This window comes from Cetorhinus maximus, chromosome 21, assembly GCF_964194155.1.
Source record: "Cetorhinus maximus chromosome 21, sCetMax3.hap1.1, whole genome shotgun sequence".
In the NCBI taxonomy this organism is placed as follows: domain Eukaryota; kingdom Metazoa; phylum Chordata; class Chondrichthyes; order Lamniformes; family Cetorhinidae; genus Cetorhinus; species Cetorhinus maximus.
The window spans coordinates 92,662,042-92,686,599 of NC_135899.1; the positions used below are offsets into that span (position 1 = coordinate 92,662,042).

The 24,558-nt window shown below is 38.8% G+C and overlaps 1 protein-coding gene across 1 annotated transcript; it reads left to right on the forward strand.

Annotated features, from left to right (window-relative positions):
• The first annotated feature begins 1,657 nt into the window (after positions 1–1,657).
• LOC144696134 (uncharacterized) lies at positions 1,658–16,178 on the forward strand. Its single transcript, XM_078567476.1, has 7 exons — positions 1,658–1,800; positions 4,693–4,810; positions 7,397–7,572; positions 8,275–8,438; positions 9,571–9,727; positions 10,971–11,101; positions 15,175–16,178. Exons 1-7 carry the CDS (start codon positions 1,737–1,739, stop codon positions 15,874–15,876), a joined length of 1,512 nt encoding a protein of 503 aa, XP_078423602.1. The 5' UTR covers positions 1,658–1,736; the 3' UTR covers positions 15,877–16,178.
• Positions 16,179–24,558: the final 8,380 nt, after the last annotated feature.

Below are 24,558 nucleotides of genomic sequence, written 5' to 3' on the forward strand. Positions count from 1 at the left end.
ATGTTGACAACTGTGATGAGGATAGTCTTGAACTTGAAAAGGACATAGACATGTTGGTAGATTGGGCAGACAAGTAGCAGATGTGGTTCAATGCAGAGAAGTAGGAGGTGATTCATTTTGGCAGAAAGAATATGGTGAGACAGTATAAAATAAAGGGAGAAACTCTAAAGGAGGTGCAGGAACAGAAAGACCTCGATGTAAATGTACATAAGTCATTGAAGATGGCAGGGCATACGTATGCAATACTATACTCATTTCATAGTATACAATAAAGCATACTATATGCTTTATTAACTGCATTATATGCAGTTAATAAAGCATAAAGTATCTTAGGCATTGAGTACAAGAGTAAGGTCATAAGACACTAGTTAGACCTCATCTGGAGTATTGTGTCCAGTTCTATGTGCCATACTTGAGGAAGGATATGAAGGCATTGGAGAGAGTGCAAAGGAGATTCACAAGAATGATTCTAGGGATAAAGAACTGTAGCTATGAAGATAGATTGGAGAGGTTGGGACTGTTTTCCTTGGAGAAAAGAAGGCTGACAGGAGACTTGATAGAGGAATTCAAGATCCTGAGGGGTAAGGGCAGGGTAAAGTGTGAGAAACTATTCCCACTCAAGTGAGCATCAAGAACTAAGGGGTACAGATTCAAAATAATTGGCAAAAAGAGTAAAAGTGATGTGAGGAAATATTTTTTACCTAGAGGGTGTTTGGAGTTTGGAACAAACTTCCTGAGAGGGTGGTGGAGGCAGGTTCGATCGAGGTATTTGAAAGGGTATTGGATTGCTATCTGAAAAGAGAGAAGGTGCAAGGTTACGGGGATAAGACAGAGGAGTGGGATTAGGTAGAATGCCCTTTCAGTCAGCCAGTGCAGACTTGAAGGGGCGGATGGCCTCCTTCTGCACTGTAAAAATTCTGTGAAGTATACAGTGGATTCTGTTGACTTGCACCACTGAATAATTCTGATACATTCAGAAGAACTTTTGAATTGCATAACACAGTTCAGCTCTTCCCTTTGTAATATTTTGATAATCTACTAATTTTAGGTTTTTATATTGATTGGGACTAACATTTTGGGATGTGGACTGACAGAGCTAAACGATCCCACAACCAACAGATCAGATCTAAGATAAAAGCAAAAACCTGCGGATGCTGGAAATCCAAAACAAAAATAAAAATACCTGGAAAAACTCAGCAGGTTGACGTTTCGAGTCCGTATGACTCTTCAACAGAACTAAGTAAAAATAGAAAAGAGGTGAAATATAAGCTGGTTTAAGGGGGGGTGGGACGGGTAGAGCTGGATAGAGGTCCAGTGGTGATATTATCTAAGGAATGTGCTAAGCAGTGACCACATGCTGGCCCAGAAATAACATCCTCTCCGCCGATCAAGCCGAAAACAAAAACAAAAAACCGCATTTTATTTTAAAGGTTCAAGTTCAGTGACAACATCCGCCGGTTAAAAGACGACAGGAGCCGTGTTTTTGTTTTTTTTTGCTTCCCTCACCCGGTTGCTTCAGCCGGAGCGGGCAGAGTTGCTTCCTCTCAACTGAGGCTTCTCCTCTCAACTGGGCCTCGGTTGCCTGGTGACGAGGGGGACGGGCCCGGCAGCCAATGAGGGAGAGGCTGACCTCCCCGCCTACAGGTCAACGGCGTCCGGCTCAGCCAATGAGCGGGCGAGGAGGCATCATGGCGGACGGCGGCAGTGGCTGAGAGACAGGATGATCGGCGGTGAAGATGGCAGCGCCCTGGCACGAAGGCGGCTCCAGATTCCCTTACGTCCTCATCATTCATGTGCTCGGTACAGTCATGGTCTCCCTTCCCCTTCCTCGCCTTTCAGTTTCGGGGCCGCTGAAGTTTAACGCCCCCGTCTCTTGGTGTCCGGGTTAGAAGATGGAGGATGCGGCGGAGGCGGCGGCGGAGAGGCTGTCACAAAGGTTCACACCGATGATAGCGGCGGCGCCGCGAGGTTTAAAGCTGATTAGGGAAGCCTGAACAGGCTGGCACTCTTTTCAAAAGAGAAGGCCGAGGGGCGTAACTTAGTAGAGGTTTTTTAAATCAAGTTTTGATAGAGTGGGCACAGAGAGAATGTATTTTCAACTTGTCGGGAAGAGCAAAAATAAGGGCCATCGATATGAGGAATCCTGCGGTGAGCAACTCACCTCTTGACTCCCCATAACCTGTCCACCATCCACAAGTCAGGAGTGTGATGGAATACTCCCCACTTGCCTGGATGGGCGCAGCTCCCCCAACACAAGAAGCCTGACACCATCCAGGGCAAAGCAGCCCCGCTTGATTGGTACCACATCCACAAACATTCACTCCCTCCACCACCAATGCACAGTGGCAGCAGTGTGTACCATCTACAAGATGCACTGCCACAACTCACCGAGGCTCCTTAGACAGCATCTTTCAAACCCAAGACTTAAGAAGGACAAGGGCAGCAGACACATGGGAACACCAAACTGGAAGGTTCCCTCCAAGCCACTCTCCATCCTGACTTGGAAATATATCACTTCCTTCACTCACTGTCAAAATCATGGCACTACCTCCCTAACAGCACTGTGGGTGTACTTATATACTGGAAGAGAAGATTAAGGAGAGGATGAATAAGACTGGAACAAAGAATATTCAACATGGCCCACATGAAGGCAGGCATAGCTAGGACCCATGCAAGTTTCATTAGTGGCACCTTTTATCTGGGGGTAATGGGGGACCCAGAAGACCTGTGAGCAGTGCATTCGAGGAAAAAGTTGTCTAATGTGAAAAGAAGTTGGTCAGGTGGAGGATGGTAGACCCTGGTTGGCCCAAAGCCTAACGTTCAAGGAGGAAATTAAAGTGAGTAAGACATCCTGGTGGGATTGGCGGTGTAGAGGGATTATATGTCCATAATATAAAGGAGGTGGGCAGGGCCAAGAAACTTAAATTGGCTAAAGTGGCAGAGGGTGCAAATGATTTGTAGTGGGGTAGATACCAGACAAGAGGAGAAAAAGTAGAGCTGGGAAATAAGTTTTGTGGCAGTCTCTTGGTTCTCCTCTTGTAAAACACTCCAAAGATGTTCTTCGAGAAGAGGTGTGCTTTAAAAATGCACATTTTGGTGTTGGGTGGTAAGTGGTGCAAGATGGGTGTTTCTGGATGGAGGTTAGTTTATGCAAGTGTTTCCTAGGGCTTGTGAAATAAACCACTATGTATATCTGTGTGAGAGTAGTTAGTGGGTAATGATGCCTTGGAAAGGGTAGTGATTGAAGATAAAATATTTATGTTTTCCCACTTTTTTTTCAACAGTAGTTTTTATGCTGTGGCCAATAGTAATATTGAATTTTCATTAATATTTATATGATTTGCAATTTTGTTGCAGTTTTTATTGAAGTGGCTGCAAAGTTATGCAGTAAATTCTATGGCCTGGAATTTCTCCTCGATTGTGCAGATTTTTGTAGTGCAAGTCACTCAGTTGGTAATCCAGTGCAGAAGTCTGTGGATTTAAAGCACGCAATATCTTTAGCACAACTTGAGTTTCCACGAGGTTTTGTGCTAGTTTAAAAACCATTGCAATTGAAGCCTATGCCACTCACAACACTGGTCATGTCCCTAAGTAAATGAATTGCCTGTTTCTGTTAATTGCAGGCCTTTGAGGAAACTCAAAATTAAATGGGCTCTCTTAGTCTTGAGTACATTTAGGCAGGCTTTAAAAGATTTTTAATTTTTTTAAATTTACTAAGATACTGACTATTGTACACAAATATAACTAGCAAATAGCACTTTTTTAAAGTTATTTTCAGAAATTTAAAAGTGGGTTACTCACTGATAATGGATTAGACACTGATGTAAAATGCTTATTTTTTTTGAGATCCATCTTCAATATTATTCAAACTGCTCTAAGTCAAATTTAAAATAAAAATCACGTTCAAAAATCTCTGCTCAATTGCACTAGCTCATTGCAGGTTTTGTATTTGACAATACATAAATGAGTTTGAATGGAAACTTGAGAAAAAGACCATCTCAGAACCAGTGCAATTTATACCCGATCACTGTGCCCAAAGTGGAACCCCCACCTCTGAATGTCATACATTTGTGAGTTTTATAAATACCTTGTATTTAAGGAACAGTATTGAACTAGTGGTTCTAAATAATTGTATCCATGGATTTTGAAACAGTATGGCTTTAGTGGGAACCATCTGAATTCTTTTCTTTCTGTGCTTTGCTCAGACTCGAGATTTCTGCTGAGGGTCATGTTATTACTTGCCCTATTTCCTGTTTTTTTGTTCATCTATTGTGCTGTAGCCACAGATACTTTTTTTTTAAAGCTGCCTATCTGCACTTGTCTAATCAAGTTCCAAGCGTTTTGTGAATGAGATGATTTCTTTCTGAGTTACAACAGCATCTGAATTCGATATACTGAGCTTCTAAAGTATGTTGGTAGTTAAGATTGTTGTTGGATTTTAAAGACAGTGACGTCTCTGGCAAGTATTCATAAAACTGCTCATGTCAAGAGTTTTTCTTCAAAATATAATGGGTTGCTTAACCTCTTTATTTGGGATTACTGACTCAAATAAAAGCACATTCTAATGTTTTTCCTCTTACTTGAAGATCGTGTGTAGCCTGGAAATATTTATTTTTCTAATGATTAACCAGTATATGTGGGGCTCACATTATTACTTTTTCCCTTATTGTTCTTTTGTCTTATTGTCTTCAGGTAATGTGTTGATGTCTTCACAAAATGTGACCCTGAGTTCAAAGAATTTCAGCCTATTTTTGACCTGGACACCCCCAGTAGAACATTCTCCTGAAACATTGTACAAAGTGGAGATAAAGTAATTATAGAATTAAATTACCTTTTTGTTTAAATTGTTTCCTCTTTGTAATGAACTTTCCTTTAGTACGTTTTGATATTGGGCGCCATCTATAGTTTGGAATCTTTAATTAATTCATATAGCTTCTACCTCAACCACCCACTGCAGCAAAATCCTCTTCGTTCCTAACAATCCTCATATCAAGAAATGTCATCCAGTCTATCTCCTTCCCCTCAGTAATGATCCCAGTTTGCTAACCCTTAAGATGGACTCAGGGGGAAACTTCCCTATTCACCTCATCAAAGCCCTTTAAAATCTTAAAAACTTAAATTGAATCTTCACACAGTCAATTTTTGCTCCAGTGGAAATAGTTTTATGCCCTGTGGCTGCACTCATGCCCTTGGGCCTGGATGTTAACAGGGGTAGATTACATAGGTAGTGGGATATGAAGTTTCAAACAAGAAACCCAGAAGTCTTCGCAACACAGGCAGTACTGTTAAGGTGTTTAACTTCTGCTCAACTGTCCTCACCTCACTTCAGCTGTTTGGGTTTCCTGAGGCTTGCAAAACTAAGCCACCCACAGTTAAACCTGCAAAGTAGGTTAAATCAGACTGTAATACAGGGGCTAAATACTGCAGATGCTGGAAATTTGAAATAAAAACAGAAAATGTTACAAATACTCACTGCCAGACCAGCTATCTGTGAAGAGAGAACCAGTTAATGCTTCAGGTCGATCACCCTTTGTCAGACATTCTGATAAATGGTCATTGACCTGAAACTCTGTTTCTCTCCTCAAAGGTACTGCCAGACCTGCTGGTTTCTAACGTTTTCAGTTTTTTTAATATGGGATGCTTTCAGTCTCATTAAATTAGATAAATAGTCAATCCACCACCTTGGATCACATTGGCTGCCTGATCCTTGCTTTGCCTGTTATACCTGCAAGTGGGCAGGCTGAGGTCAGGATTCAGATTTTTCAAAATTTTAACGTTAGACACAAACCCTTCCCATTCATTATGTGCTAAAATTCTCCCCATAGTTTCCCTCCTTGGTGAATTCACATCACACTCGCTATGTAATACCCCTTCACCACGGGGAAACCTAAAGCTGCAAATACCACTCCAATTGTACCCCAATCACTTGTGTGGTACTTTCAGAGGACATAATGATCACACAAGGTTTCTTGTCACAGTTGTATGTGCAGTGGGAGCATAGTGGTTTTATGGACTTAAATGACATATTCTTTTGTTTCTAAGTTCATTTGAGCCTCGTACACAACAGCTTGCACTTATTTAACATTGTTAATCAAATAAAAATATCCTAAGGAACTGCAAACAAAATTTGACACTGAGCCACAGATGGAGATATTAGATTGGGTGAGCAAAGGCTTGGACAAAGAAGTAGAATTTAACAGAGGAGAGCAAGGCAGAGAGGTTTGGGGAGGAAACTCCAGAGTTTGGGTTCCAGATAGGTAAAGGTACAGGCAGCAATGGTGGGGCAAAGGAAATCAGGATGCACAAGAGGCCATGGTAACTGGAAAGGGAAAGAGCTGTTGCCTGCTAGTTATTGTGCTAAAGTAGGTCATTATTCTTTATTGTTAATCGGTAGGCAGTTGTGTTTGGGAGTTGGTAGTGCTAGACTTGTACCATGAGCCTGCAAAGCTATGCTGCAGATTGATGGTATTCTGGATTCGGTTGGAGCCACGTGTGGTTCATCATACTTTTGTTTTGAGCAGGACTGCATTCTGTCAAGTAGGGAGATGCTTCCTTGCAGGCAGTCAAGAGAACTGTACCTGCTTGGTTGCATATGACCTCTTATTTTCGGCTCTCGGGACTCCTGGGCTACAAGCTGCCTGCCGAACCAAAGGAACTTGTTGCTTCCCTTTAGGTTGTTTCTACCAGTGCCAGTTTTGGCTGACCACTGGATGGTCTGTTTTCTTCTCTCCCCTAATTTTAGCAAATAAAGTAGTAGTGAATGTCAGCAGGCCGCCTTTGCTTTATAATCACATCTACTTTTTTAGCTAAAGTTGGTAAGCAAAGGAAACTATGGCTCCAGAAGGCATATTAGGATGGCTGGTGGAAAATCATTGTTGCTTCTCATCCTGAACAGCAGTTAAGATAAAGAACTTAGTAAAAAAGCAGAGCAAACCTGAAATCATATGTGAGGATAGTGTGATAAATTGGGAGTTTAAGGGAGAGGGAACTTTGGTAAATGGTAGAATTTTATTCTGTCTTTAAAAGATATTTTGTGTCATTTCTATATTGATGGGAAGACTGACCCTTGCTTATATGTTAACTGTTTTTATTGTGCTTCTGTTACTTTCTATGTGGATTTTTTTTGTTTTGGACCAAGTGATACTGATTGTTTTGTGAACTTTTCTGTATTTATGTTGTATCTTTATCAAATTTGCAGTAATTTTTAAATCAAAATACTATACAATCCAATAAAAACTCCATGAAAAGTACTTTGCTAACTTAAATGGTGCGATGTTTAAATTCTGAAGTGTGTACAGTATAATAAATGGTGAATGTACATTTAGTGCATATACTGTGACGTCGGGAAAAAAATTAAAACATTGTGTACAAACTGTTATTTATATTCATCTTTCAGGCCCGAGGATGTTTGGTTTCAACCTGCTAATTGCACATTTCCGTCTGAAGAAGGCTGTGATGTTACATGCACAATTAAAAATTGTTACACTCGGTATCAAGCCAGAGTGAGAAGCATTTTACCCGAACCTTCAGTTATTTGGAATCAGTCTAATGTGTTTACTCCCTTCTATGATGGTACAGAATTTATTATCCACAAACTGGAACATTGAATCAATTTGCTATGTAAATATTAAATAGTGATCTTATCCTAGACCTTTAGGTGTAAATGGTTATTTCTGCAGCATACCTTCAAGTAGGGTCTGTTGACAGGATTATTACCATGCCAAGGAAGATACACTAACTTCAAGTAATTCTTTCTTTTTCCTATGTGTTTCAATCAGATCTATCTAGAATAGTAATTTCAGTTAGATTTCCTTTTTAGATGTGCACTGGCATCATTAATGCCTTTTTCAAAATTAGTTAATATGCACTTGCACTTCTAGATTTCTAGATCATGTATTTTTTTTTAAAAAGGGGAAGGCTATTAATGATATTTAAAATATGCCAAAATACATGTGTCTCAATTTTGAGAGCCAGAGGAAATTGGAAACTGATATTTTAAAATTAGACTTTTGGTGTCTCGCTCACTTCCTAGAAATTTCTGGTCATGCCACTCACAAACTGGATAGATGGCAACTCTAATCTCCCCAATAAGCACCTAATTCTTCTTGTTTGGAATTGAAATCAACGCATTCTATTTAAAGTGGTTTTAATTGAGTTTGATTTGTTTAAATGAGATGCTGCTTCTATCTTGATGTCCAAATAGAAATGATTAACTGCTGTGTTATACTAAAATACAACTGTATAATATATTGCCAAATCTCTTTTTCTTTAAAGTGGAACTAGGTGCACCTCAAGTGAAGGTAGTTTTAGGGGAAGAATCTGTAACAATGTATCTTCAATTTAATTTAACACCATGCAAAGAAAAGGTGCTCAAAGCATGTCTGCTAAAAAAACTGACCTATGAAGTGAAAATCTGGGATAAGGATGAACATATCAAGGTATGTACTAATTTATTGAACCTCGACATCTTAAGATAAAGCAGTAGCAGCAACAGAGTATCTTGTCATCCTGGCTTTTATTGCAATTTAATGGAGCATCACCTTTACAACATTGAAATATACTGCATTTCAGAATGTTATCCTTTGTGGAACTTGAATCCTGACAGGTTTTTAATTGGGATTCCTGATGATTTATTTGATTTTTAACACTATTTTATAGTATCTTAATATACTGTTGATTGTTACTATTTGATGTGTTTTTGCAGCATGGTCATTTGGAGTCAGTTTTGGTGATGGATATTTTCCATTCAATATTGGCTCAATGCCCCCTAAATGAAGTGTCAACCCAGCCCTGGTAATGGAAGAGAGTAGAAACTTTACTTGACATACCTGAGATAAGCACATAAGAGAGAAAGAAATAAAGTTATACTAGTCAGGTAGAGAAAAAAGTGGTGGGAGAAGGCTCATGTGGAACATGGACCTGTTGGGCTGAACAGTCTCTTCTCCTGTGCTGTAAATACTTTGTAATTGTATGTTTAAAAATAATGCCACAAAATGAATTTCACCAACTCAAGTATTTAGTCCTCTAAAGTGAAATGATTTCTGTTTACTGTTAATATTTTATTTTTGTTTCTGCTCAGTGCACTTTACCCTGACTAAAGGAGTAAGTGTGGCACCTACTCCCGTGTTTCTGGCAGCAATGTTCTGAGCCAGCCAACTATAAGATGCCCAGGATGACCCGTATCTGTCTTTTTCTCTTGGTCCTTATTCCATCCTTTACAAGTGGAGAAGTACCAACCCTATGCTGGGTATTTTTGGACATCGAACCAAGCTCTCAGAGACTTGTGAACTAGAAAATGGCAGGAGTCCAACTCTATATATATCTATATATATATATATATATATCATTTTGTGGCACTTTGTTTTGTTCCCGAAACAAAATACTGAATGCCAACTTTCAAATGCATCGCTTGTGAGAATTCAAGATTAAGCAGTTGATTTATTGATGACCTTTACACCAGTGGAGAAACGGGACAGCCAATAATGTTAAACACATCTGTTCAATGTGGAATTCCAGTAGTAAAGTTAAAGATGTCCAAATTTACATCACTGTCTTTTTTCTTTCTGGCAGAGACCAATCAAACAAAGTTTAATTAAAAACTCAGTAGAAATTCAAAGAAGTGAATTGCGTGGCAATAATAATTGCATATCTGCCAGGTCCATTGACAAGAGTCTTTTGAAATATAGCAATTTCTCTACGCCATATTGTTTCAGTTTGGAGCCAAAAGGTACGTTTGTCTTATTCTGATATCTGTGGGTGTTGTATGAACTTTTTTTTTCTCACATTCCTGCCAGTTGGGAGGATGTGTTTCTGCACTCTTTCTATTGTCATTCTATGCCTGTGCTCTTGGAGATAATTAAAAACAGTTAGATTTGTCAGATTCTCTGATGCTCCTCCTGACTTCTTGTGGTAATATCTGACTTTCACTAAATGCCTGCCCATGGAGGATGTTTTGTCCACAAAGAATTGTTATTGGCAGAGTTTGCGTTTCTGAATAGGTTATAATATGTCATTTATACATATCCAGCAAGTCACCAATGCATCCTCAAATTTATGCAAACCTGACTGGTCAGTTAGATCAGGATTTAATGCCTAACTTGCTATTAATTTAAATTTTCTTTTCCAAAAGAAATTACTTAAGACTTTTTTTTCTTCTCCCAGTAATAGACTACTTCCTGTCTAGAAGAAATTAGTTTTGAAATGGGGTAAAAAGAATTAACTCTCAAAATAACAAACTGAAAGGGGTTTCAGCACAATTGAAGAATTACTTTAGAAATGAAAAGTTTTAATGTCCATGTGCATTGCAGATTACAAAATACCAAAAAAAAAACAGTGTGTCAAAAAACCAAGACCACCACTGGGGAAAATGAATCTTGTTCCATTCAGTATTTGTATTTCCTTTCAGTCTTTCATGTACTTGTATTGAAAGAGGAACAGAAACAAGTAAAAGATTTTTTAGATGTATCTACAGCTTTAGTGACAGACCCGTATTTTCAGTGTAACTATATGTTTTTGAATATGAAAGACTGCGATTCAGGGCCAATTTTGGGAACTGTCAGGCTTTCTGAAACTCTTGGGTCAGCATTTCCTACATTTAAAAATACATTGTAATGTTTCACGTGCTACTGACTGTGGAGTGCACAAATTTGAGATGTTGTTTCCTTCATTAAAAGCAAATTATGATATTAAATATTATTCTGGAAAATTAATCCAAAAACATTTGGCTATATTCTTTGTGAAAAAACTTAATGTTTTATACCAGTTCCAAGAAACAGAACTTTATTATCAAAAGTTAAGTTTTCTTGCATTTGAATAGTCAACAATTCATTTCATTTAACCAACAGTAACAATGTTACCCCCCCCCCCCAACGTTAATAACTTCTAGCTGATTATTGTCTTTAATCAATAAAATTGATATTGTATGTAAATAACTGCAGACATAAATATTTTAACATTATTTTTTATCATAGAACTGCAAACTGAAAAATATCTAGCCATAATGGGATCAATGCTGGGAGTATTCATTCTGATTTCAATAACAGTTGCTATTGTGAAAAAAATAGCCTGGGTCACTTCAAGCGTGAAAATGCCTGCAGCCTTGGTTTGTACAACTGATCGAAATATTTTGTGTTGATGTCATTAATATAGACTGAGGCATCATTTTTGATAACAGACATAGGAATTTTAAGAAATAGAAACGGTCATTTGGTCCAGAAAAGCTACCTCTTTCTTGACTTTTGTCAAATGCACACTCTCACTACATCTTAATCTGCAAGTTTTTTTATATATGCTTCACCCCTAACAGTTGTGAAATAGGCAGTGTGCCCATGGCTACCTTTCAGGAGACCCAACTATTTTTGAATTTGTGGCTCATATGAATTTCACCAGCGAGCTGCAGGGATTGAATGGTCCTCTGCTACACCTTGCCAGATTTGGAAAGCCAAAAATCAGCTGGCTTTTGTGTCTGATGTAGTGCAGCTATTGTAGGGATCCAAGCTTGCTCCCCAGTTCTCAAAAATTCTCTCCCAAAAATTCCCCTGGTCATGTTTTGGAGTGGTCTCCAGCTTTCCATACTGGCAGCCTCTCAACAATTGGCACACTTGGAATTAGTGTTACAGTGCATACTCTATCCATTCGTACGTGAATATGGTGATTGGAGTCAGACACCCTCCATAAGACCTCATTTTGCATACTTAAAGTCTCCCATCAATGGTGTTGCTGGACTAGTAATCCAGAGGTCCATACTAATGATCCAGAGACATGAGTTCTAATTATACCATGGCACTGTTAAGTAAATAAAATCTGGAATTTACTAAAGACTAATATCAGTCATGATGGCTATGAAACAACTGGATTGTCATAAAAAGACATCCGCTTCACTAATGTCCTTTTGGGAAAGACATATGTCACCCTACCAGCCTGGTCTATATGTGACTCCGGACCCACAATAATATGGTTGAAACTTAATTGGCCTCTGAAATGGCCAAGCAAGCCACTTAGTTGTATTCAAGGTGGCGGCTCAATACCACCTTCTCTAGGACAATTAGGAGTGGGCATTAAATGCTGGCCTTGCCGTATTGCTCATATCTTGAGCAATTTTTTTTTTTAAACTGGGTGCATATTTAAAGGCTCTCCTAAAAATTGAATCAATTTTGGTGTCAAATTTCCATGATGCTATCCTGATGTTCCTCTAGTTGCCCCCTTTTCAGGTGAGAAGTAGATAAGTGGCAGTTGAAAATTGTCCCCCAATATGGCATTATAAAAACAATTCTTCCCAGTTGCCTATTTTCTAATTTTAAATAACATTCACTGCTTTTCCAACTCCAGTCAGTGTGAATGATTTGGCTGGGTCAATTTTCAGTCATTTTTCAGAGTTTTAGGGAATTCAATCGCCTTAAAATATCCTGTTTTCTAACATCCTTAACTTTTTTTCTGACAACTTAGTTTGTTGAGACCCAGGTTTTTTTTGTTGCCCAGCACGGCACCTCTCGTGTACTAATACCCTCCTTGTGGAATAGTGATCAGTATTGCACACAGGGTCAAGTACTTCACAGTACATAACTTCACGTTATATTACTCCTGTTTTTATTTGGGGTGTTGTATTTAACCAAAAACTTAACTTAGACTTGAAAAAGCAATTGCAGAGATTTACCATGTGATAGTGTTGCCACATATGAATCTTCCACTAAAAGCATCTAATCCAATGGGATATAAATTGGCGAATTTGACTGTTATCAAGCTATATTTGAACTTTGAAATTCCACTATGTCTATTGTACTTAATATATCTGTGGATCTTTTGACACATTTGCTCATTTTTTACTAGATCATAAGAAATAGGAGTAGGAGTTGGCCGTTTGGCACATTGAACTTGTTCCAGCATCAATAAGATCATGGCTGATCTGATTGTGGTCTTAACTCCACTTTCCTGCCTACCCCATATTACCCTCGACTCCCTTGTAGATCAAAAATCTGTCTAACTCCGCCCTAGATATATTCTATGACCCAGTCTCCACTTCCAAAAACTAATGACTCTGAGAGAAGAAATTCCTCCTTATCTCTGTAATAAATGGGAGACCCCTTATTTTTAATCTGTATCCCACAGCCCACCACAAGTTCTAAATTTCCCACGAAATATCCTTTCAGCATCCACCCTGTCAAGCCCCCTCAGAATCTCATGTTTCAATAAGATCACTTCTGGTTCTTCTAAACTCCACATGAGTGCAGGCCCAACCTGCTCAACCTTTCCTCATAAGACAACCCCTTCATCCCGGGAATCAACCCAGTAAACCTTCTCTGAACTGCTTTTCAATGCAAATATATCCTTTCTTAAGTAAGCACACCAAAACTGTACAAGTACTCTGCCCTGTACAGTTGTAGCAAAACTTCCCTACTTTAATACTCCATTCCCCTTGCAATAATGGCCAACGTTCAATTTGCCTTCCAAATTGCTTGCTGTACCTTCATGCAAACTTTTTGTGATTCATGTACAAGTAAAGCCAGATCCCTCTGTCCCGCTGCATTCTGCACTCTCTCCATTTAAATCATATTTTGCTTTTCTATTCTTCCTGTCAAAGTGGACAACTTTACATTTTCCCACATTATACTCCCATCTGCCAAATTTTTGCTCACTCACTTAACCTGTCTTTAGTCCTTTGCCAACTCTTTGTATTCTCCTCAAACTTGCTTTCCTACCTATCTTTGTATCATCTGCAAATTTGGCTGTAATACAGTCTGTCCTTTCATCCACATCATTACTGTAGATTATAAATAATTGAGGTCCCAGCATTGATCCCTATGTCACTCCACTAGTCCAGTTTGCCAACTTAACATGGTCCATTTATCCTGACTCTGTTTCCTCTTAGTTAGCCAATCCTCTATCCATGCTAATATATCACCCCAACAATGAGCTTTTGTGCACAAACCTTTTAGTGGCACCTTATTGAATGTCTTTGGAAATCCACCCTGCTTGTTATATCCTCAAAGAACTCTAATCAATTTGTAAATCAAGATTTCCCTTTCAAAAAACCATGTTGGCTCTGCCCGATTGTATTTTTACAATCATGTTAGAAAACATGATTTTCTAAATGTCATGTTACCACCTCCTTAATAATGGATTCTAGCATTTTCCCAATTACAGACATTAGGCTAACTGGCCTATAGTTTCCTGCTTTCTGTCTCCCTCCATGAATAGAGGTGTTACATTTGTGATTTTCCAATCCAGTGGAACCTTCCCAGGATCTAGGGAATTTTGGAAGATTACAGCCAGTGAATCCACTTTCTCTGTGGCCACTTCTTTTAAGACCCTAGGATGCAGGCCATTAAATCCAGAGAATTTGTCAATCTTTAGTCCCATTAGTTTTAATCCCATTAGTTTTCCCAGTACTTTTTCTCTGGTTGTTTTAAGTTCCTCTCTCACTTTTGACTCTTGCTTTTCTATTAGGTTAAATATTTTAGAAGTTTGGGACTTGTTTCAACCTTTCAGAAATTTCACAGGATACTGGTGTCTACAAGGGAATGTTTGGACTAAGGTTCCCAAGTTAAAGGAATTACATGCCTGCAGGATATTTTGCCACATTTCTTTTTTCTTTTAATCTTTTATATTTTCCTTTTCTCTATTCCATCTTTCCTATGTCTTTTGTCACTTGCTCTTTCATTTTATTTAGCACACCTTTTTGTACTTCTGTTAATTACCCCTTTTCCCTTCAGTGTTTATATTCTTGAATCTGAGCACTTTGTTCAATTTATCTTTGGTTTTTCTTTTCATGGTTTATGCTGTTTTCCTTCTTTGTTCTAAAATTCTTTTCTATAATATTTTAGATAAGTTTTGCTTGTCATTGCCAGAACCTGATAAAGAGACATCTGAGCTGAGGTTTATAGAATATGCAGATTCCTCTCTGGTCAGGTAGTAGTGTCTGACTTACCTTCCCCAGTGTTTTAATATGTGCCGATTGCGATTGATGTTCTGCGATTAAGCACTTTTTGTGCTTACTTGTGCTTATTTTTTCTTTAACTAATCCTCAGACTCAAAACATCAGTAATAAACTGTTATTTACTTTATGCATTGTAGACTTGAGACAGAAAATTTTAGTGATTCTATATTTCATTTTCCAAAATTATTTACTGTTTTTAAAGCATCCTTCCCTTTATCACTAAACTAGTTTTACTTTATTAGGATTTCACAACGTCCACAATTTTTAAACAGAAGATGGCAGACGTTCAACCAGATGTATGCAAGTTGTCAATCATTACGTTCTGTGACAAAAATGAGACAGAAATGTATGAACAAAATATGGCTCTTGAAAGAAATCTTGTGAAAGAAACCAATTTTTTGGATAATGCTGACTGTACAGATGAGAGTGATGAGGAAAATGAATGCTGTGATTACACAGATAGACGATGGATTCCAGATGGAGTGATGTTAGACAAAGATGAAATGCTTGATGATGATCAGCACCAGGCACCTATTGCAGAAGGGTATCAAAAAGCAAATTGCTCTTTTGATTCTAGTATTGGTGCTGTTGACCTACAAAGCCAGGAATCTGACTGTACAAAGCACAACAGACCACAGACTAAATCAAATATTGATGTTTCTAACCTCATCAGCTTTGCTTCTGATATACTTAATAGCAAATGTTCTAGTGATTGTATTAATTCTGTTGAGCTGGACCACGATGAACCAAGTAGCAATGCTGATATCCCTTTAATGTCAGTCAAGGTACTGTGTTGTAATGATGATGATAATTACGATGATGTTGGTGATGACGAGGATGATGATCTCTTGTCCAACAACGTACCACTTTGTGATTTGAACTTTCGAACCTGTGACCTCACTTACCGTTTTTCCACTCTGCTGCCTGGAGAGCAGGGAAACTGAGGAAGAAGCAAATATTGTTTTCTATGTAAACTAAATTTTATATTGATATATTGCATAAACATTTCACATTCTTATTTTCTAAGTAAATATGAATATCTATTTCCAATGAAACATTGAAGCTATTTCACAAGTAGTTACAAGGCTGTTGACAGAAGCATGAGGAAATTTTCAGTATTTCAGTTTCAGGTGCCAAATATACTTAATGTAATATGTCCATATTTCAATATTTTTTTACATATTCTTGAAAATTAGGATATTAATAGAAAAAATGGTGGCTATTAAAGAGAAGGCATTACCGTAAAGCTTTCATTTATTGCTATTAATCTACTCCTATGCATTTAGTTGGTATTTTATAAGTTTTGTGCCAAAATGCTGTTCAGGATCAGTTCAAACCGTGAACATACATAGCTGCTTGAGATGGGACAAGGATGGATTGTGTTGCCACGTCTCTTTAACCTTAATAGCAATGGTCATGTGAGACACTGTTTGGGAGTGATGACTTTGGAGCAGAATGAAGAATTGGCAATGGATGAAGATGAATGCATCATTTATGGACAGCTGAAGCAATTAAGTGTATTGTAAGGCATAACACTTCAATCTAAATGGCAAGCAAAAACAGCTAGCAGATGAGCAATGATGGAAAATTAGTGAACATTGACAAATGATAAGCTTGAATTTGTTGGATCCCTAAAAATGAATTGTTCAAAGGAAACTAATAGCTTGGGATAGTGTGAAATACAGGTCTAAATGTCATTCAAAAAGATAGATGTAGAAAAATGGGACTAAATAGTTAAAGTCTCCTACATATAAGTGATTCAATTCTTTAAGACCTGAGTTTAATGACGGAGAGAATCATCAAAACAAAGCTGACTTAGTTGGTGGTAATGTTGGAAAAATGAAGCACATCGTTTTGGATGAACAACTCGGTGGAAAGAGGGAGGGGGGGACGGTCACTGGAATTCATGAATAGCTTGATAAAGATTTTAACTTGTAGCCCACAACGTATGAGACGGGCATGTTTGGATCTAAGCAATTGCAGATGCTACTCATCTTATTAGAGAATTAACAGGGAAAAAGCTTTTGAGTTCTCCAATTTTCTACCCAAATATTAACTCAAATCATTTGACAGTTAACTTCATTAGAGATTAAACAAAAATCAATATGTAGCATTATGTTGTCCTAGATGAATCATAAAACATTTGAACAGATGAAGAACTATTGTCATTGCCTAGTGCTCATCCTCCATTTATATTTAATATAATATAAAAATAGTGAATGATTGTATTAAAAACTACAGTATTAGTTTTCTGTATTCTCATTTATAATGTTTCTGCACATGAGTAAGATAGAAAGATTAAACAATAACAACTGATCAGTGATGGGGTAAGTGGAATGAGAGATTCTGGGATCCTGTTCACACATGAACAGCCAGTCTTAATTAAAAGTGAGGGCTGAGTTTACGAACAGTGCCAACTATTGAAATTCCCTTTTGTACTGGGCAGTAAAGAGTGACATGTAATCAGTAACAAAATATACATGAAAACATAGATTTGTTATGTAGTTCAATACAATTTCATGTCAACTTAAAGTTGTATGAAAAAGTCATGGAAAGGACTGAAGAGCACATCATCTCTCAATCCAACTACCTTATCAAATGGAGATCAACTATCAAGCAGGTAAGTGCTCGTTTAATCTTTCCATTTTATTTTGTAACAGTGTTCATTTGAAATAATGTGACATTTTCAAGGCGCCTCGATTAATAACAAATCTAGTCAAGTTTGTGATTCCTTTAAATGTTTTCAATGCAAACCATTGACTGTTGCACACGTAAGAAAAAATAATGGCTAACACTGCTTCACCTGTTTGTGACAAATCCAAGTACATGTAGAAAAAGAAAAACATACTCTTTCAGGCATTTTTTCTTCTGTAGATCAAGTTGTTTCCAATTCAAAAACCAAAGAACAGTTCAAGTCTTTAGTCCTGATACAACACTATTCTTACAAGCATGTCCCTTAATTAAAGTGGGCACTGTCTACTAGTCTTGCAAAAGCACCATTGCAAATGTGTTTGCTTTGTCTTTTATAGACTTCTTGTAGAATAATTGAAAAGATTTTTTTCCCTGCTCCATCCTTTGTGTTGCATAATGTGTGGGCTGGGCTCATTTCTCAATTAGCTTTAGTTGCTCCTGCCCCTCTTGTAGAATGAGGTTTGGACACATTTATGTTTATTCCAGCTTTGATCATGATGTGACGTGTCCATCTAGCTATAGTGTCCATGGTCACCCTTTTGTGTGGCCTTCTGAAACACTCAAAGTTATTTCTTTCAGCTTCAAAGATGTTCTGTATGAAGCAAATATTCTCTCAATTGTTCCTAGACACGCACACATGGATCTGATCATGCACAAATTTGCAGCCAGTGGATGTGAGCCCAAAGTTTGCCCCCCTCGTAATGCAACAAAGGGAGACAAAGCTGGCTTTGCTGTTTTCATAGCACTGTAGCCCAATCTATGAAATAATGAAGTTTAAAATTCCACAATAGCTTCCACAGATGTTTGCAGAAGATTAATTTATCTACTGCAAAAATCCATTCATTGCTTGACGTAAATAGTGTTCTTCCCAGTCGATGGCCTCTGGGCTGATAGGATGATGTTGGCAGTTTCTGCTGAAAGGCCCTTGTAATTTTTTCCCTGATAACCTGCAAGACATAAGGTTAAGATGCTCATAAGGCAGATGGCACATTGTTGAAGTAGGTTGAGAAATTAAATGTTTCATTGTTGGGAGTATCACTGGTTCTTGCACTAGTAAAGTCAGCAATCTTACTATGTTGGCCATCTCGATACTATCATGAAACCATCAGCTTCCTTTCAATTTTCTGTAAGCATCTGCTTATCAGGCAAAATGGGGAAATATGTAGAAAAAAATGGCCCAGCCAGCTGATTGAGAAAGCATTTGTTGTCATGATGCCCCTGTCTGGTAGCCAAGAAACAATTAAATCCGCAGGTAGAAAACTGATGCTAAAAGATCATCTGGTTTCCCATGGAAATTACACAGCTGTACAAAGAGTCCCATCTATCTTCCATTCAAGCTGGTCATTGAATTTCCTTATTTATTATCAGCTATTTGATTCAAGACACCAAGCACCAGTCACTGAAAGCAAGCATGCGGGTGCAGCAAGCAGTTAGGAAGGCAAATGGTATGTTGGTGTTTATTGCAAGAGGACTTGAGTACAGGAACAAAGATGTCTTACTGCAGCTGCACAGGGCCTTGGTGAGACCACACCTAGAGTGTTGTGTGCAGTTTTGGTCCCTATAAGAAAGGATATACTTGACAGAGGGAGTGCAGCGAAGGTTCAACAGACTGATTCCTGGGATGGCAGGATTGTCGTATGAGGAGACATTGGGCCAGCTAGGCCTGTATTCAATGGTGCTTAGAAGAATGAGAGGGGATCTCATTGAAATGTATAAAATTCTGATAGCTGGACAGACTGGATGCAGGGATAATGTTTCCTCTGGCTGGGGTGTCTAGAACAAGGGGTCACAGTCTCAGGATATGGGGTAGGCCATTTAGGACTGAGAAGAGAAATTTCTTCACTGAGGGTGGTGAACCTATGGAATTCCCTATCACAGAAGGCTGCAGAGGCCAAGTCACTGAATATATTTAAGAAGGAAATAGATTTCTAGAATCTAAAGGTGATAAGGGGTAGGGGGAGAGCACAGCACTATGGTGTTGAGATAGAGGGTCAGCCGTGATAATATTGAATGGCGGAGCAGGTTCAAAGGGCCAAATGAACTACTGCTTCTCTTTTCTGTTTCTATGTTTAGCAGTGACCCAAATGTTCCTCGATGTGCACCATTTCCTGATGGTCTTGACTAGTTTATTACATGCCTGTGATTTTGTTCCTCCCACATTGTTTATGTATGCCACTGCAGTTGTGTTGTCTAGTTGCACAGCAATATGTACATGATTGTTATGTACACAGCTTATAAGGCAAAGAAAGCAGCCTTCAATTCTAAATCGTTTTAATTTATTTATGCTTGCGCTTTCTCTTCAGCATTCCATCTTTCTCCAATGTGTGTGGTACCATTGGATGTATCCCATCCTATTCCTGAGGAATCGCTTGTGACATGTACTGTTGGTGTCCATTTATCAATTAACACATTGTCAACCCATCAAGATAGCTCATCACAAGCTGCAGAATCATTATTCTGTCAAAATGCACTGTTTCCTTTCAAAGCCCATGTTATTTTTCTTTTCAAGCTCTCTGTAATGCAATGACCCATATTGTACAACGGGGAAAGTTATGGTGCAGAAAGAGGCCATTCAATCCATTGTGTCTGTGCCAGCCAAAAAAGAGAAAAAATTTATAAACTAGCCGCTCATTATAACCTCACTTCCAGCACCTGGTCTGTAGCCTTGCAGGTTATAGCACTTCAGGGGTAGATCCAGGTATCTTTTAAATGAATTGAGTGTTTCAGCCTCAACCACCAATTTAGGCAGTGAATTCCAGACGCCCACCATCCTCTGGGTGAAAAAGTTTTTCTTCAGGTCCCCTCTAATCCTTCTACCAATCACCTTAAATCTATACCCCCTGGTAATTGACCCCTCAGCCAGAGGAAACAGGTCTCTCCCATCTACGCAGTCTCATAATTTTGTACACCTCAATTAGGTCACCCCTCAGCCTCCTCTGTTCTAAGAAAAAACAACCCTAATGTATCCAATCTCTCCTCAAAGCTGCAATTTTCAAGCCCTGGCAACATTCTTGTAAATCTCCTCTGCATTCTCTCCAGAGCAGGTATGTCCTTCCTGCAATGTGGTGACCAGAACTGTACACCACATTCCAGCTGCAGCCTAACCAGAGTTTTATAGAATTCCAGCATTACATGCCTGCTTCTGTATTCTATCCTCGTCCAATAAAGGAAAGCATTCTGCACTAATTTGCCAATCAGAGGAAACAAATCGTACTGATGGTTAATGTGAGGCCAACAAACGTTTGCAGAGACAACATATTTCCTTTGATTTTGCTTCAATGAGACTGACTAGCATTGTGGAGGAGTTCAGTATAAATCCTAGAAAGGTAATTTTCTGTACTGGGTCAAGGACTGATTTGTGTGGGTGTAAGATGAACCCAAGTTCAGATAGCATTTGGGCAGTTTCTCTGACTGAAACATTTCTCTCTGTTTCATTATGGCAACCAGTAAGGTATTATTTGTATATGCTACTACTGGATGACCTTTGCTCTTCATAGTTGAAAATGGTGGTTTCAACAACTTTGTGAACACACGAGCTCCTGAGCTCAGTCCAACTCTAGTAATGCCCTAAACTGCTAAAGTATCCCTTTCCATCTCAACTACAGGTATTTTCTATGTTGACTTGCAATCAGTTCAGTACAGTATTCATCTCTGAGATCTATTGAGGCCATAAAACGGCCTTTGGTGAGGAATTGTACAGCAACATCTAAAGTGTCCATTTTAAAATGGTTGTAATTTATTTGTTTGTTCAGATTTGATAGATCGAGAATCACGTGATAACCACTATCTCTTCAGTCGAGCGAAAATATTTGAGACACCGTCTCCATATTCAGGCATAACCTTTTCAATCACATCTTTGTGTTGATGCTTAAAAATTTCCTCATCAACAGCTTTACTTTCTTCAGTGTTCAGTTTGTATGGTCGAGGGATATAAACTTGCTTGGCTGAATTATTAAGTTCAAATTCCAATTCATTAGCAGAAACAATGTTCAAAATGCTTTGATCCGATGTTATTGCTTCCCAATCATCTTTTTGGCTGCTCAATTGATGTGCTCCATTTCAGCTGAGACATGAAAATAAGGCTGCCTACTTTCACTTGCGATGCACTCACGCAGGCTGTTGAGGTTGAAAGGTTTCCTAATTCTTGCTTAGCTGACGTCAGTCTGACCTCAGATGGTTGGGGTGATGGTTTCTGACACTTGTGGGTTGGGGGTCTTTTTCCCTGTCCATGCCTGTTTTGCAGATACTGTGGGTGTGGTTGAGATGGTGCTTGACCCATGAAAATGGCTGAAGTATTTTCCTCTTGGGTGGTAACCATCCTGCATCCTGGCATTTCTGACGAAAAATCCTGGCTTGTGCTGCCTGCCATAGCAGCAGTGCAAAATGGGTTGTAGCATGTTCTGAACTGAGTGCGGCTTCCCATCACACCAGCCGTCTTTTTTGTTCCTCATCCGTTTCTTTTACAGTCTAATGGAGATCATCTCCAGTTACTGTATTGTCTTTACAAGTTTTTACAGATCTATGTATCTTGAATTGAGATCAGGCTTTTTTAGGTTTTTTCTGAGCTGAGTCTGAGTCAGCTCGAAACTGGGAATTGGCCCGCAGAACATTAGCATCCTGTTGAGTTTGTCATTTGTAGATTTCAAGATCGCTGTGACCCCCTTCATTGGGGGCTTTTGGCACCTCTGAAGTTTCATGCCCAAACTGCGGACTGAGTGATTTGAGTTTTCCCAGATCAAGGGGACTTTGGGACTATCAAATTGCAGTTGCTCCCATGTTCCTGTTCAGCATGGAGATCATAGGACATTGAGTCAGAGTATTGCTCATAATCAGCCAAGTCTTCCTGCCGGTCTGCTTAAGTGTGGTGACTTTTCTTGCTTGACATGACCAGTTAGCACCACTTGTGCTCCCACCGGGTCTGCCACAGCTGCGATTACTGGCACTGTTGTTGGCACACACAACTTTAACCATACTTCTCAGCTGCTGAGGCAATAGTCCCTTTTCTATCTCACAGACTTCTTGGGTCTGGCAGCTTTGACTTTAGTTTTCCTGCCTGACTCCACAGAGCTGACTGCTGCAGTCTTAACCCTCGGGGGCTTGTGCTTCGTTCTGCCCGCTCTGAGTTATCACCTGACCTCACGGGGTACCCCTTGCTCTGAAACTGAGTCATAAAAACATCGCTAGAACCCTCGGCCTCTGCTTTTTTGTGTTTCTTTCGCTGTCCTTCCTCAAAAGGGAATATCTCAAATTTTACAAAAATAGCAACGTTTTCCTCAAATATCTGGATTAAAAGTTCCTCACATCCATGTGCTTAGCACAATAAGGTTTTATAACATGGCAGACAAATTGGATGCGCATGCATGAACAGGGTCTCATGTTATTTCAAACTACACTGTTATTGAAAAAATAATAATTTAACCTAGCAAGGAACATAGCAGGAACTCATACATTGTAAAGGTCATGCCTTTGCATCTGAAACCGATACCGGGCTTGTGTCACAACACTGGTTATGTACATTGCACTTAGAGCATCTGCAAACATTGTGCTCACTGACTGGAACCATGCTAGGATTATAACCTATAGCAAATAATTGCTTCTAAGTTTTTATTGAATCTCAGAATTACTTAGCCTGCTGTTTGGTGAACATTAAAATTTATGAAACATGCTAAATTTGAAGACTGTAAAGCGCTTAAGTTCTGGTTAACAGAAATAGGCATTTTAAAGTTAATTTTGAGCCTGTTTGCTTTTGTATTCTCCAAAGACCTGTGAGGTTGAGGACCTCAGCTAACTTACCCACATCTCAGTGATTGGGAGGGTGGAAAAGGGCAAGAGAAAAGAAAGTAAAAGCGTATTTTTCCCCTTCTATATAGTGTGTGTCCTCATTTAAATAATTATTGTAATTCAGATTGTAGGTGAGTTTACACCATGTAAGCATAAAATTCATTTTTTTAAAAAAAAACTCCTTCCAAACAGTGCTTCCCTTGCACATTAGGTTACCTGTGTACCAACGTCACTTGGTAAGCAGGCAAGGAGATCGATGGGAATAATTCAAGGTAAGCTGGTGACCTTATTTGGACATTTTTAAAAGACCATCCATAGAAGCAAATACTTGACCATTGTTCAGCCACCTTATTGATCAGAGAATTGTCACTAGCAGAAGCTATTTCTTATTATGTCATGATTGAGCAGATTAGGACATTAACCCCCTTATCACTAGATATTTAAGTAATATGTAATAATACATAAATAATCTTTACTCGAATGTCAGATTGCAGCTTTTCTCCCAGATATGACATTAAGCCAGTTGATCAGTGGTGTAAACTAGTTGGAACTGGTGTAAACTAGTTGAATTCTGCATTGTTTGGTGTCTAAGAATTTAAAAATAGGCGAAGCAAAAATTTGCTGCAGTTTTCAAGCCAAACTCAGCCCCCTCATTATAAAACAGATTTGATGTGAGTACACTTTGGGTGGGACCACACTCTAGCTTTTTCTGTACAGATACAAAAATGGACATATTCTTCAAATACTAGAGCAGACTCGAATAGTCTCCTCACAGTGAGGAAATGTGAGTGTTCCAATGGAATAGAAGTGCAGAATTTGGCCAGTAGGACTGATCTCTGACAAAGTATTAAATTATGGAGTATGATTCTAATCTGAGTTGGAATTACCCGGGTGTGCCTGCTACAGTTAGTTACCTGTGAAATTCCATGAAACCTCTTCAGCCTACATCCTCTGTCCTGATTACACAATCACAGTGCAATGAAGCATAAATCTATTACACCCACAAAGCAATTATTGACAAAGACATATCCAGAAGTTGGCAAATGCTGGTTCAAGGCTGGAGCATAACATTCCATCCAAAAATAACTACTTTGAACGAATGCAATTCAAATGAAAGATCGAGGCTAGCTACCCTTTCAAATCGAAGCAGTGGT